This window comes from Apium graveolens, chromosome 5, assembly GCF_009905375.1.
Source record: "Apium graveolens cultivar Ventura chromosome 5, ASM990537v1, whole genome shotgun sequence".
Classification (NCBI taxonomy): Eukaryota; Viridiplantae; Streptophyta; class Magnoliopsida; order Apiales; family Apiaceae; genus Apium; species Apium graveolens.
The window spans coordinates 1,705,704-1,720,077 of NC_133651.1; the positions used below are offsets into that span (position 1 = coordinate 1,705,704).

The 14,374-nt window shown below is 33.4% G+C and overlaps 2 protein-coding genes across 3 annotated transcripts; one reads left to right on the forward strand and one right to left on the reverse strand.

Annotated features, from left to right (window-relative positions):
* Positions 1–6,318: 6,318 nt before the first annotated feature.
* Positions 6,319–8,069, reverse strand: LOC141661903 (glyoxylase I 4-like). The gene is made up of 3 exons (XM_074468923.1): positions 7,778–8,069; positions 7,425–7,530; positions 6,319–6,774 (listed from the first exon to the last, which is right to left on the reverse strand). Exons 1-3 carry the CDS (start codon positions 7,936–7,938, stop codon positions 6,526–6,528), a joined length of 516 nt encoding a protein of 171 aa, XP_074325024.1. The 5' UTR covers positions 7,939–8,069; the 3' UTR covers positions 6,319–6,525.
* Positions 8,070–10,492: 2,423 nt separating this feature from the next.
* LOC141661904 (O-fucosyltransferase 13) lies at positions 10,493–14,146 on the forward strand. 2 transcript variants are annotated; one of them, XM_074468924.1, is made up of 6 exons: positions 10,493–10,757; positions 11,110–11,207; positions 11,527–11,597; positions 11,693–11,781; positions 12,595–12,816; positions 13,288–14,146. In XM_074468924.1, the coding sequence occupies exons 1-6, from the start codon at positions 10,630–10,632 to the stop codon at positions 14,018–14,020; spliced, it is 1,341 nt and encodes a 446-aa protein (XP_074325025.1). In that variant the 5' UTR covers positions 10,493–10,629; the 3' UTR covers positions 14,021–14,146. The 2 variants fall into 2 exon arrangements, with proteins under 2 accessions (XP_074325025.1, XP_074325026.1); XM_074468925.1 differs by having other exon boundaries at positions 10,717–10,757; positions 11,490–11,597.
* Positions 14,147–14,374: the final 228 nt, after the last annotated feature.

Sequence of the window (14,374 nt, forward strand, 5' to 3'; positions counted from 1 at the left end):
ATTATATTTTTATTTCCAGTAAAGTAATAAATTCGTTTAAGTAATATTTTTTTTGGCTCCGATCATATTATTTTAAAGATGTTTATAACTTACTTTCTCTTGAATAGTTGAGTTGCGCGCAAGCCGACACATATGTGATTTGATTAAAAAAATGCATGTTTACAAATAAACAAGTACGCGGCCTCACATGCCCATAAAGAATACAAAATTGCTAAGCATTCCATGCATTCACAGTACTCAATCAACACTCACAACTCACAACTCACACATTTCTCCTATAAATACTTAATTGTATTTCTCCAAACAATCCACAACTAGAACCATGAAGAGCTCAATATCTCATCATCATCATCATTTCTACACCAACATTAGCAACAAGGTCATCAAAGAAGAAGAAGAAGGCATAGTTCTAAAAGATGAAGGCTTCAAGAAGAGTACTGGCAATGCAGCTTGCATCATGAGATCATTATCCGGGGGCGCGGCGACGGAGGAGGCGGCGAGAAATGCAGAAATGGTGGCGGATAAAAAGAAAGTTGAAGATATAAATGAAAGCGCGGAGGCGTTTATTAAGAAATTCAGGAAGCAGCTGGTGATACAGAGGCTGGAGTCTATTGAAAATTATGAGAACATGCTTGCTAGAGGAACTTAATTTTTCTTTTTTATTGACTTATTTTCCTGATTGATTGCTGGTACATTATTTATTACATTGGCTACATTTCTATGTTTTTGTTCGGGAAAATGTGTTGCTGTATACATGATAAGGGTCTCTTTGGCGGCAAACTTATAAGTTACTTATGGTTTATAAGTCCGTAACAACTTATCTACGATTGTTTGTCGACCCAACTTATAAGTTGAATTTATAACTTATAAGTTGATAAGTTGAATGTTAGTAACGACGTACTTTTTTCTCTAACTTATTTTGATTTTTCATTGATTTATTAATCTGAGTTTTAAAATATACATTTTTAAATATTAATCTAAGTTCAAATTCAAGAATTAAGATAATTATATTTAATAATTATTTATTTTAGTTCATTTTAAAAAAAAACTGACTTATAAGTGAAATTATCTAAACACTTATTTTAAAATTTTCCACACGGACACTAAGAGAGGTGTATTTAATCAAGATTTTAAAGGATTGTTGAAATCAAGGGGTATTCAATTTGGATTTTAAAAAATCCTTTAAAATCTGATGGTATTCAACCAGGATTGTTTAAAGTTTTTTAAAATATGGAGGTATTCAATTTAGATTTTAAAAATTCTTTCAAATCTGGTGGTATTCAATTTGGATTTTAAAAAATTCATCAAAATCTGATGGTATTCAAAATTTGATGGATTTTTTTTTATTTGATAATTTTGTAGATTTTAATAGATTTGCTAATACATTTTTTATCTTTTGAAATCTCTCTAAACTGTACGAGATTTTGATGGATTTGTGAAAAAATCAACTAAAATCATCAAGACTCTACAACATTTTCCATCAACTCTCTTAAAATTCACGTCGAACTGAAATCAACAAAAATCTTTCAAAATTTCTCGATAATTATAAATCTTTTAAAATCTAGATTGAATACACCCTCTAAATATTCGTTATATCCTTTAATGAGGTTTCGGATTCATCGATCGTTACAACAGATGATTACGGCCATCGCTTGTTATGATCCTTGCATTTTCTCGAGTTGACAGGAGCGTGATGAAAATTGTTAAAATGTCCAAGTGTTGCTGCTGGTGCTCAGTCGCTTAGATTGTTCTGTAATTAGCAATTTCCCCCCTTATTTTCAAAATTAAATAATTGAAGATTGAGTATTGTATCGCTATCAATCAAATACGTTAATTCGTAGGGTTGTTATTTTTTTTAATATATTTACCTTCTGGTAAATAGTTTCTTTGTAAACATAATGTATTGAACGGTTCTTAATCGTGTGGATTAATTGGGTATTTTGTTGGTACTCTTACTGAACATTAAATTTGTTAGCCAATCTGCAATAAACCAAGATAAACGATGATGGTGTTCGTGTGTGCGAATAAGAGAAAGAGGAGATAAGAACGGAAAAATCCGAGTGCAATGTGTGACTGTCTTCTTAAACGTGTTAGGCCTTAGCGTTTGAGTGAGCAAATCTCTTTCTAGGATAAAACGAGTTGCAGCGGAACTAAACTTCATTTTTAACGAGTTTGAGACGAGTAAGAAACTATCACCGACTAAGACAGAGGGAAAAGAGAACGGTTAGAATTTTTGAATGCTAAAACCCTACAAGTTAGTAATGAATATATATGAATAACAAGACGTGTGCGTTATTTCATTAATTAATTAAACAACGTCAATTAATTAATTTCGGTAATATTAATATGTAACTGACTATTATAATTAATTATTGGTATAAAAACAAATTAATTATTTAAAACTCAAGCCTAGTGAAAATAAGATATAGCAAAACTAATCCTTGATTGAACGACCCAATTTTCTACTCATTCGCGTCCGCATGTCGCGCACACACCCTTTCCCAGTTTTAGATTAGCCCCGAAATCCTATGATTTGTATCTCCTGCACGCACCGGAGGATGAAATAATATCTCAGTAACACATTCAGACACTATTAACTATGTTGTACTATATAAAGTAAAGAAAACCCAATTTCCATTTCAATATCATATATAACTTGCACACTTGTACTTTACACTATTAAGGGATGATATTTTGGCTAATCAATTAATGATGAACGTATGTCAAGTGTCACTTATTTAAATACACAATATTCATTCACTCAAGTATGATTCAAATACGACTTGACAATGCGAGAGTTAGAACCCATATTTTCCTAACAAAAATAAGGAGAAAGAAGGAGCCATGCCTCAACCAATAAGAACACACCGATTGGTGACTTACACGAGAACTTGGTGCAAATTAATTACGTAAATGTCATTATAATCATAGTCAAAATCGGGGATCCAAGAATTTTGATTTAGGGAGATATCCGGTAAATTTTGATAATACATCTTTATAGTTTTAAATTTTGAGGGGATACTTTCAAATATTTTTTAAAAATTTAATGATAAAAATATTTAAAATTTGATTTTATGGGGAGTACGTGACCCCGGTGCCCCTAACTAAATTTTTCTCGGGTAATTTTACCAAAGGATGTTCAACAAATTGATAGTATAAGATTTTCTGTCTCACTTACAATAGGCCAATGCGAATTTTAAATTTTGAAATTTGTTTTATTTTAGTATAAATTTATAACTAATGTGGATTTTAATATAAAGTTTTTAATTATCTTTTCGAATAGATTGAATGAGAAAATTAACATGTAGTTTAATAAAACAAGATACAAAGCCAAAACTTTAATAATCTAAATATAAGTCTTCTCCATTTTTTATATAAGTTTTACTGATCTTAACTCAGGCACACGCGAATAGTCAAATCCTTAACTTATATTGGACCTTCAACTACCCCTAACTCATGTCGAATTTTTAACTCCCGCACACGCGTTAACCCTTAACTCACGTCAAACTCTAAACTCGTGCACATGTCAAGAGTCGAATCCTGTTACTTTTTTAAAAATGATTCAAGCATATAATAATAGTCAAACACTTGACCACTCTTAAAAAAATCAAAACCTTGATCATTTCACGTACCACTTTGTTTGCAGGATGACATATCGTAAACTAGTGAACGAAGATTAGTCCTTTTTGGAAGAAAAAGGAAAGTTAATCCGACAAGTAAAACAAATTCAATAAACTTATTAAACTCAAATGTGTTAATCTTGTGTTGACTCCATGGTTAAACAAAAACCGGTTCAATACACGTATGGTATGTTTGGTATTGCTGTTACAGACCGCAACAACAGTTTTTTGCTGAAAAATAGTTAAAAAAGTGTTTGGTAAAATTAAAAAGCTATTTTTCGGAAAAGTGCTTTTGGCCTAAAAGCTGTTGTTAGAGAAAGCAAGTCCCCCATGCTTTTAGAAAAAGCTGTTTTTCAGCTGTTACGGGAAGCAGATGCTGATTTTACCATCAAACCTTATCAAAAGCATCATTATTTTTAATTTTTTGCATCAACACATATACGTATCAAAAAAATTATCAAACAGTCATCTGATTTTTACAACAGCACTTTTTTCAGCAGCACTTTTTCAAACAACACAACAATTTTTAACAACAATCCCAAACAAAGCCATACTCTACTTAGGCTCTAAAACTTGCAATTTGAGTTATACGCATAACGCACTCTTCTACGAATCTTAGTTTGAGACGATTGAGCTACATATGTTCAAATAATACTCCCTCTCTTTTCTTTTATATGTCATTTGACTTTTTTACACACAATTCTAAGTCCTTGATCGCATAGATAAAATAATATTTTTTAAAATTTTCTTTTTCGAAATTAAAGTTTTAATAATATATTTTTATTCACAAAAAGAAAAAATTAAAAATTATTATTCTAACTATGAGGTCAAAACACTTAGAAGTGTGTGCACAGAAGTCAAACGTCGTATAATAAAAAACACAGGGAGTAACGTGTTTAAAAAACATTTTTTTTAAAGTCCGGGCCAGATGAGCTGGTTGTACATCTTCACTTGGCCTGACAGAGGGGACGATGAGCAGCGTGTGATGAACCACCGACAGGGGTCTCGAAAATAGAGGGCCTCGAATTTTAAGGATCTTATATCTATATTTACGAATAATAATATACTCCCTCCGTCCCTCCCAATTGTTATTGTTTCTGGGAGAGTGTCCGACACAAATTTTAAGATGAATAGAAAGTATAGTTCTATAATTTTTTTTAAAAATTTTCTTTTTCTGAATAGAAGTAGAATGTTTAAACTTTTATTCAGAAAAATAAAATTTTAAAAAAAAGTTAAAGAACTATACTTTTTATTCATCTTAAAATGTGTGCCGGACACTCTCCTAGAAACGATAACAATTGGGAGGGATGGAGGGAGTATTATAATAAAGGCTAAATGGTTATGTTTAGATACCAAGCAAAAGCAAAAGTGGGCTCGTAGATGAAATGAACGTCAAAAGTGTTCTAGACAATTTTGTTAAAAAATATTCCCTCCGTCCCGTTCAATTCTACATGTTTAGTATTTGCATGTATTTCGAGACTTTTATAAAGTGTAATTTGGTAATATTTTTCTCATTTTTTTTGAATAAAAGTTTAAATATGAAACTTTTATAATATTTATAAATAATAATATATTATAATAAAGACTAAATGGTCATGCTTAGATACCAAGCAAAAGTGGGTTTGTGGATGAAATGGACGTACGACAAAAGTGTTCGAGAGCATTTTGTTAAAAAATATATGAGAAGAACTTCTCTTAATTTGTGAGAAAAGTCTTTCTTTTTGGCTGAATTGTCGAAATATATTTCTTGTTTACATGTTTGATAATTTATTTTATTTGTCGAAATTTATCTCATTAAAATTTTTATTGAAATAAAAATTAGGGACCCATTTTTAAAATTTCGTACTCCCACCCCAACAGCCAGGCTGTTGGGCAGATGCACTCAGCAGGCGCACACTGTGTCACTGTCCTTCGTATCTTCATTTTTAGGCAGAAACTACAAATTCAAAAGAGACACCTCACTTCAGGGTCCACCTATTATTTAGTACTCACACCAACCCTCCTGATCATAAAAATAAATAAACCTTTACGTACGTACATTTCCTATTTATGTTAAACACGTTTGTCAATATATATTTTTTATTGTTAATATCTTTAATTTCGTATTAGTATTGAATATAAAATTTTCATTGTATTAAAGTACTCATAAATATGAATTCAACAAGATCACTCACGACTATATTTGATCTTATATATTAGACATAAATTAATTGTCAGTCGCTTACTATGAATAGTGTCAGAAGTCAAAATAGAAAACGTATAAAGGGACGGAGGGAGTAGGAATTTGCTAGTAACTCTCACCGTAGGTGCATGTCACAGAGGCACGTGAGAATGCCAAGACGTGAATTAGCCAGACATGTCTTTTCATGATTCGGCATGTCTTTTTACAAATGTCTTTTATTTTTTAATAATTATTTTAATATTAGAAATATCCAGAAATAACAAATATAATTTTAAAATATTTACATATATATTTTAATATCTAAAAAGTTACTAATGTAAATGAGTATTATGATGGTATTTGGTTGTTACTGTCAACTAATTTTAATTTTATATTCAAGTTCACTGTATATTAGTATAACAATTATTTATTAAATTTTAGTATATTTAATTGATAAATGACATGCCATTTTGGCATGTCTTGTGGCAAAAAACATGTCTTCGGCGAGTCTCGTGACAGGTAAGCAATCTCCCAGTCTCACTCAAAGATCAAGACAACATAGTTTAAAAAATGTAAAGAGTTTACACAAACTTAAATAAAACTGAAACTGAAGATCACAAACAACAAGCAAGCTGCTAACTTATTCAAACTTAACACAGAAGCCTAATTAAACAACACCAGATTAATGAAATGAACCATCTTAATTAATTCCCCCATGCATCCAAGCTACTTGGCCTTTCCTTTCTAAAGACGAACTACAGGGACCTGCTGTGGCTTCTGCTGCTGAAAATTGAGACGAGAACACGATCGAACCATTTCTCCGACAATAGGAACCACTGGTAGATTGTCGCAGTTGCATATCTCCACCATGAATCCATCTGGATCATGGAAGAACAGTTGATCCACGTAAATCCCCCCTTCTTCCACGCGTTGCCTCACGTAATCAATCCCCATTTCTTTCAGCTTCTTCTCCACTGCGCCCATGCTCTCACACTACATTTTTCAAATTACCAGTGTCATATTGTCGAGTAACCAGCTCATCTAAAACCTTAAGGTGTTAGAGAATGGTCATTTTCAGGATCTTATATTATTCTAACACATATATTACTGAGTTAAGAATCATTTTGTATTAAATAAAGTAACATAATTATCTATAAACCCAACAAAGTAAGAGCAAAACACCAATATATACTAAAAATAGAAATAGGAAAACAGGATTGCCAACAATTCGAACAGAGAAATGCTAGAGTTTCAGAATTCGAAACTGTAATTGTTCTCAAATACTGAGTTGTCGTAGTATTACTGGTTATTCTCTCGTATGAGTTGCACCAATTAAAACACGACACATGTCATTTGGAACATTTTCAGAATACATTTCGTTTTGGGATATTTAGCATTACTCATTCGGGTATACGCCGATTACAATTGTGTAATAATTTCTAACAAACACTATCTGATTATAGCACATGAATTGATGAAGATATATCCTTAACATGTTACATAAACCAAAAAAGAAAAATTCTGTTACATGTCTAAACAATCAAATACACATCACCCAAAATATACGTGGATCCAGTTAATTTACAGAGTATCAAAAAAGATATTGAAGATTAAAGAAGACGTAAGCAAAACGAAAATAAAACCTGGAACGAAATATGATTATCTTTCGGATTAATCTCTCCTTTCTTAGGCATGTTTTTAGGATCTTCTGATTGCAACAAATGTATTCCTATTCCATAGCTGAACAGCCTGTCAACCAAAAAACACAGATTAAAAAAACAATCGAGATAACCAACAAACTGTTGATGCAGTGGTTGAGCTCTTATACCCCTTACGGGAGGTCAGGAGTTTGATCTCTGGTGTGTGTTATCAATTAGAAAAAAAAACAATCAAGATAAAAGGTCGGAAAATGCCTCCTCCGGAAGAGGTCAAGGCTTCGACCCCTGGTATAAACATGTTTAATTTGAAAAATGGAATAATTAGTTAAGTTAATCACCAAGCTCCATCGAAATCAAATGATCCAGGTCTCCTAACCGGAGCGAAACCGAGAACATTCTTGTAGAAATCCATAGACTCTTCGATGGATTTGCAGACGAGTGAAATGTGGTTCAGAGATTTCAGGTGCAGAGGGTTAGTTTCCTGCGAGCTTCCTTTCATTTTCGTGATTTTCGCGAAATATTAATCGACTAAACAAGTAATTAAAAGAACAGAACAAGAAATCTGTATGACAGACTATAATTAGATCAAGATTAAGTAGCTAATTATTTATGTAAAGAGAAAGAATAATAAAGAAAGATGAACATGAAGAAGCTATGAATGGCTGTATAAATAGACGAAATTAGTGAGAGTCTGGAACGTTCAGATGTGCCACGTGTCGAGGTTTCGCAAACGTGTCAGGTAATGATGGGTTTGACACGTAGGATCCAGGTGGATGACTAGGACATCCACTTACTGCCCCTAATTTATTCAGGTTGCCCAACTCAAAATGAAAATGACAGATAATATTTTGATTTTTATTAATTGTGCATGTAAATTATGAATAAACACATACAATACATGCTTTATATGGATGAAGCATCAGGTTAACAAGGGAAAGTGCATGGCTTAACAAGTATATCATGACCACAAGTAGTACATGCTTCAAACATCAAGCATAATAAACATGTAAGTAACTCGAGAACATAATGTTATCTCTCTCGCTTCCTTTACTTTACTGAATATCGAGAGTTTGTCACTTTGTCAAAAACACAAGGTTGTGGTGTGCGTAATTATGAAAGTAAACACATGTAACTTCTTTGTTTTACAAATGAGTATATGTTTTAGGAAGTTCTCGGGATGAATGAGGGTCGAACTAAAAAGACGAGTTCTTTGCTTTACAAATGAGTATATGTACAAGGGTCGAACTAAAAACATGTGACTTCGTTGTTTTACAAATGAGTATATGTTTCAGGAAATTTTTGGGATGAACGAGGGTCACTATCTGTTCTAAGAAATTTTCGAGGTGAACGGGGATCGCACTCAGAACTCGGGATGACAAAAAATAAAATTTTAACCACCTGAGCATCCAACCGTGCTGTATAAGCATCCTTGTTAATTAAGAAGGTTGAGGTGATATGTCTATTTCCACAATCCATAAATTTTAAATTTTCCATGTAGACATCCACAAGTGGCCTTTATGAACAATGACATCCATGATAGAAAACAAGATTCAGATTGTCTGGTTATATATGTAATGTGATTAAGAATTTAAGATGATAAATGACATACTTAATTAGGCTACACTACATTAACTGAATATCTAATTAATTAGGTGTAATACAAAGAAGTTAGAGAAATATGGATGAAGATTTTTAATTAATTGGTTGTACTTTGTAGTACAAATAATTGAAAGAAAATATAGATGAAGATGAATAAGCAAATAGAGAATATAAAGATGAATAAGCATCTCACTTTTGCTAGCGAGGAATGCTAGAGTTCCCGGAAGCGTTCCCAAAACAGTTCCCGAATGATGAGATGTCATTATATTTCGGGTTGGGGTACGTAGCATTGCTCTTTGCTAGCTGGTCCTCAGCAGAAAGACGCGATATTAGCTCACTGATAGAACACGGCAATACGGCTTCTAATAACTGCATTCTTGTGTTTTGGAATGCGAGAGCTCTCAACTAGGGATAGTTTAACGGGCTCATTAGCACCGGACTCTAAAATGCAGAATACACATATGCCCTCTCCGGCTAACTCATCGAGTTGAGACAAGAAATTTAGCGGCTTACCATCCCAACGTCCCAAGTTTAAGTCCCGACAGAATGGCAGAAACATTAAGGAGGCGTTTGGATGCATGAGAATGAGAATCGGGAATGTGAATGCGAATGAAATGGAAACCCAAGTTGTTATCCGTTCTCTATACTTTTTGAAAAATACAAGGTTTGCTTCTTTCGAATAGTGGAACTAGGTTCTCTAAAAAGATATTCCCTGTGAAATTCTCTCCTTCCTCGTCCATCGAAAGTTGCAAGTAATTGTCGAAACCATTTTTTGCATAATTGAGTATTTTAATCGTATCAAATAAGTTTAGCATAAAAGATTTTTATTACTTCAAACTTCAAAGAATCAGTTAATTAAGATTATAATCCTGTCTGCTACTTAATTCCGTGAAACAAACATGTTCTCCTAGCCTCAATAAATTAGTTTCGATTTCAGATATTCTTTTAAAAAAAATCTTATTTAACCAAATACGAGTAGACGATAACTATGTTCAGAACTTTTAAAAAAAAATTATTAATTTTCTTTTCTGTCCCAATCTTATCAAAGCGGATTTTTTTTTTGAAAACTCATATAAAGAGAATTTTTTTCAAATTTATAGTTTTCTTCTCTTTTCTTTTTTCCCAAAAATTTCATTCGAAATAAAAGGTGGAAATATATATTGTTAACTTTTTTTTCTTTTCTTTCTGAAGATTGTTTCAAAAAAATGGTCAAACGAGTTATAAGGGGTGGAAACATCATTTTTTTCAAAAAATTGTGGAAACAAGTTATATTTTGTTACTTTTGATTGCAAAATGTATTTTTATAAAATAGTAAAAAATTTGAAAATTTATTTTGGTAATTACATATATTTTATTTTATACATTAAATAAAAAATTCAACATCACGAATAACATATACCAGCTGTTAGTCTGTCACTTTTATAACACACATGTTGCCAAACAAGGCCCAACAAATTGGGCACGGCTGTTATCTGTCCTGATTCGCAGATCCAATCTCATCATTCATACATACACTACCTGTTAGAACTTAGAACACACACACTTTTACACACACAAACGAATCAGAAGACACTGCTAGTGTACATATGAAATGATAGCATCTGTAGTTAAGAAACCTTACTTCAATCTCTACGCGGTCTCTCTCTTACTTCTCCTCTCCTTCATCTATCTCTTCTCCCTTTCTTCGCCTTTCTTTGATTCTCCGTTTAATTCATTCTCGTAAGTCTCTCTCTCTCTCTCTCTCTCTCTCTCTCTCTCTCTCTCTCTCTCCCCCCCCTCCCCTCCCTCTCTCTCTCTCTCTCTCTCCCCCCCTCCCCCTCCCCCCCTCTCTCTCTCCCTCCCTCCCCCCTCTCTCTCCCTCTCTCCTCCCATCTCTATCTCCCTCTCTCCCTCTCCCTCTATCCCCCCCTCTCTCTCCCTCTCTCTCTCTCCCCTCTCTCTCCCTGCTCTATATCTCTCTCTCTCATGTTTAAAATGTTGAATGTATAGTAACTACAGCTGCTTGTTGAAAAGATTGTTAGTGTAACAGTTATTTAATTACTTAATGAGTTGTTTATTATTACTGTTTCAGATTAAGTGCAGCAAGCAGTGTTAATTCTAATATATGGAGTGTTAGAAGGTTCGTAGAATGGAGACCTTGCGATTGGTGGATTCGGGGACACCTTAATGGTTAGTTTTACTTGTTTCTATGTTAATTGTAGGAGTCCCGCGATATGTAAGAAGATGATTGAGTAGTTTGTTCGAGTAATGAAATGTATACAGATGTACGGAGAATTAGATTTTTAAAACATGTTAAAATAGGCGATGTAAGGAAATGAGGTGGGGAGTAGGCAATTTAGGTAATGTATCATGAGATTAGGAAGTTTTTTTCTAATTTATCACATAATAAAAGCTGAGAATGGGCTTTGTTATTGGTATTTCTGAGTCTATATTGAATGACTTTCGATGCAGACAACTGCATTTGGTTTTATGTGTTGAAATGCTGCAGCTCTTCCAGAAGTGAGCAATGGTTATATTCGAGTGGATTGTTATGGCGGACTTAATCAAATGAGGCGGGATGTAAGTATTTGTCACCGTTGCTTTTTTCTTTTTTATTTGTGAAAATTTTGATCGTCATTGTGTGACTACGTTTTGATGTTTATGATGGTTTTTAGTTATGCGATGGTGTTGGGATTGCTCGGTTGTTAAATGCCACTCTTGTATTGCCAAAGTTTGAAGTGGCAGCATATTGGAACGAATCGAGGTAGCACCCTTATTTTCATTTTAAGAAGAAACCAAAGAATACCAAATCATATAAGATTACTAAACAATGCAAGAAATAGAATACTAATGGACAAGAATATGAGTACTATATTAAGTCCTATGAACTGTCTTAAAATGATTCTCAGATCAGTTTGATGATTATATGATCTGTCTTTCTGATGACGAATACCTTTAAAAGTTGGTTCAGATTTATTGTGGTAATTTGAAATCTGGATCTTTGGTGCATGTGGCTTGAGAGTGCTGAAGACAGCGAACAAAAAGAAGGCAATAGATCAATTATTCTCTGTTTCTTTATTGAAGTTTTTTTTCGTTGTCTTTTTGTTCTAAAAATGGAAACAGCAAGAAGTATAAAACGCAAATCTATACTAATTTATTTCTTATCTTTGTTATGTAACATTTTAATTTTAGAAAGCACGTGATAGGGTTTCTATGTCTCTCATCTGCATAACCTCTATTTAGATACAGTACATATTAGGATTTTTATATTTTTTACTCAGTGATACTACCTTGGCTCCAAATTAGATGATTACATTTATGTCACTAAAAATTGCGTGTATTGATTATTTTTCTTTATTTCACATTTGCTTCTTCTAAATTAAACAGAGGCTTTGCACATGTTCTTTGTATTTGATACAAAATTAACAATCTGAGAAAATATTTTTATTTTCTTTCTAGAATTTATGTTATTAACTGTCAACACAAACAGAAAGAAACTTGTTATGCTTGTATCTAATTTCAATTTTTGGTAAGAAACAAATTTATCTGATGGTCATTGACTCTTTGGTTCCCACAGTGGTTTCGCAGACGTATTTGATGTAGACTACTTTATCGGAAAAATGAACGGTTTCATTAAAGTTGTAAAAGAACTCCCTTCTGAGATTGCATCAAAGGAACCTGTTCATGTAGATTGCAGCAAACGCAAAGGCCAATTTGATTATATTGAAAGTATTCTTCCTTCTTTACTGGAGCATCATTACATCTCCATTACTCCTGCAATGAGCCAAAGAAGGGATAGGTAATAATGTTGTAATACATATCTTTTTTTTTCCCATCTGGTAGGAACAAAAAAGATGTGCAGTTTAGCAGTATTACTTTCTTTTTTGAGAAGATTCCGTCCAAATTTAATTTTGGGCAAATTGTAATTTAATTAAATCCAGAAACCTAACTTAAGTTACTTTTAGGAATTTATTGTAGGGTCACTTATTGTTTTTTTTTGTCAGTTAACTTAGATTTTAAACAGATTATTATTCCAAGTTCACTAAAGCAATGAAGCCAAACAGGTCTTAGTAAATTTCTCTCCTATTAAACACATACTGTATATAGTTAGTTACCTGTAGTGGTTTCTGCTAAAATTCTTTCTTAGATGACACAAGTAATTTATACCTGGATCTAGTTTCGATTGAGTTCGACTATCTTCTTTCATTATTCCTCATCGAATATTTTGTTCTCAGCTTTGTTAACCAATTTTATGTTCTAAAAATCTCAGGTATCCCCGATATGCGAAGTCTGCTCTTTGTCAGGCATGTTACAGTGCACTGCGCCTTACCAGATTCTTAGAGGAGAAAGGTTCTGAGCTCTTACAAGCCATACCCAAACCGTTTCTTTCACTTCACCTTCGTTTTGAACCAGATATGGTAGCTTATAGTCAATGTGAGTACCAAGGCCTTTCTCCGGTCTCTATGCAAGCTATAGAGGCTGCACGAGGAGATCGTAAACCATGGACCGGAGAAGCAGCTCGTGTCTGGAGAGGCCGTGGGAAATGTCCCCTCACTCCAAACGAGACTGCTTTCATTCTTCAGTCTCTTTCTATCCCATCAGACACGAATATATATTTGGCAGCTGGGGATGGTCTGATGGAAGTTGAAGGGCTCACCTCTGTTTACGGTAATGTTGTTACGAAATCTTCCCTCTTAACTAATCATGATTTCAAAAGCATGCATGGAAACACGAAAGCTGCACTGGATTATTATGTATCGATCAGCAGTGACTCGTATATGGCTACATATTTTGGGAACATGGATAAGATGGTGGCGGCAATGCGGGCCTATAAGGGACTGTTTAAAACACTTTTCTTAAGCCGGAGACATTTTGCAGATTTCACTTCAAAGGGACTGAAGGGAAAGGAGTTAATGGATGCCTTATGGAAGGCTCATAGCGATGAATTCTCAATGGGAATAGGGTCTGCTTTACCTGATTGCTTTTGTGAATTCAAACTGTGATTATTTTTTCACCTTGTTTGCAACAACTATTTTCTTTCTTCCTCTTGGGAGGTTGTACCTGTGAAATTCTCTTACAAGAGTATACTATTCTTTAATTTAAGAATATGTTCACGATTATTTTACCAATTTCCAAATTAACTTATTTTATGAATTGATAAGTACATGTCGGACATGAGCACAATTGGATAGTTGTAATGGTAAGGAATTTATTCTCTGTCGTCCCGGGTCCTGGGTTCGACTCTGGCTCACCCGAGAATTATTGACAAAACGCAGAACACTCCATAAGTATTGTCAAAATTGGCAAATATTATTTATTTTCTCAAACCCTTACATAATACATAGCTTAAAACCCGT

Bases quoted from the DNA above. Each gene is read 5' to 3' on its own strand.
- LOC141661903 (XM_074468923.1), bottom strand. From the start codon at position 7,938: ATGAAAGGAAGCTCGCAGGAAACTAACCCTCTGCACCTGAAATCTCTG. The intron at 7,531-7,777 runs GTGATTAACTTA...TTTGGTTGACAG, and splicing joins TTTGATTTCGATGGAGCTTG to GCTGTTCAGCTATGGAATAG. The intron at 6,775-7,424 runs GTTTTATTTTCG...TGAAAAATGTAG, and splicing joins ATAATCATATTTCGTTCCAG to TGTGAGAGCATGGGCGCAGT.
- LOC141661904 (XM_074468924.1), top strand. From the start codon at position 10,630: ATGATAGCATCTGTAGTTAAGAAACCTTACTTCAATCTCTACGCGGTC. The intron at 11,208-11,526 runs GTTAGTTTTACT...GAAATGCTGCAG, and splicing joins GATTCGGGGACACCTTAATG to CTCTTCCAGAAGTGAGCAAT. The intron at 11,782-12,594 runs GTAGCACCCTTA...TGGTTCCCACAG, and splicing joins GCATATTGGAACGAATCGAG to TGGTTTCGCAGACGTATTTG.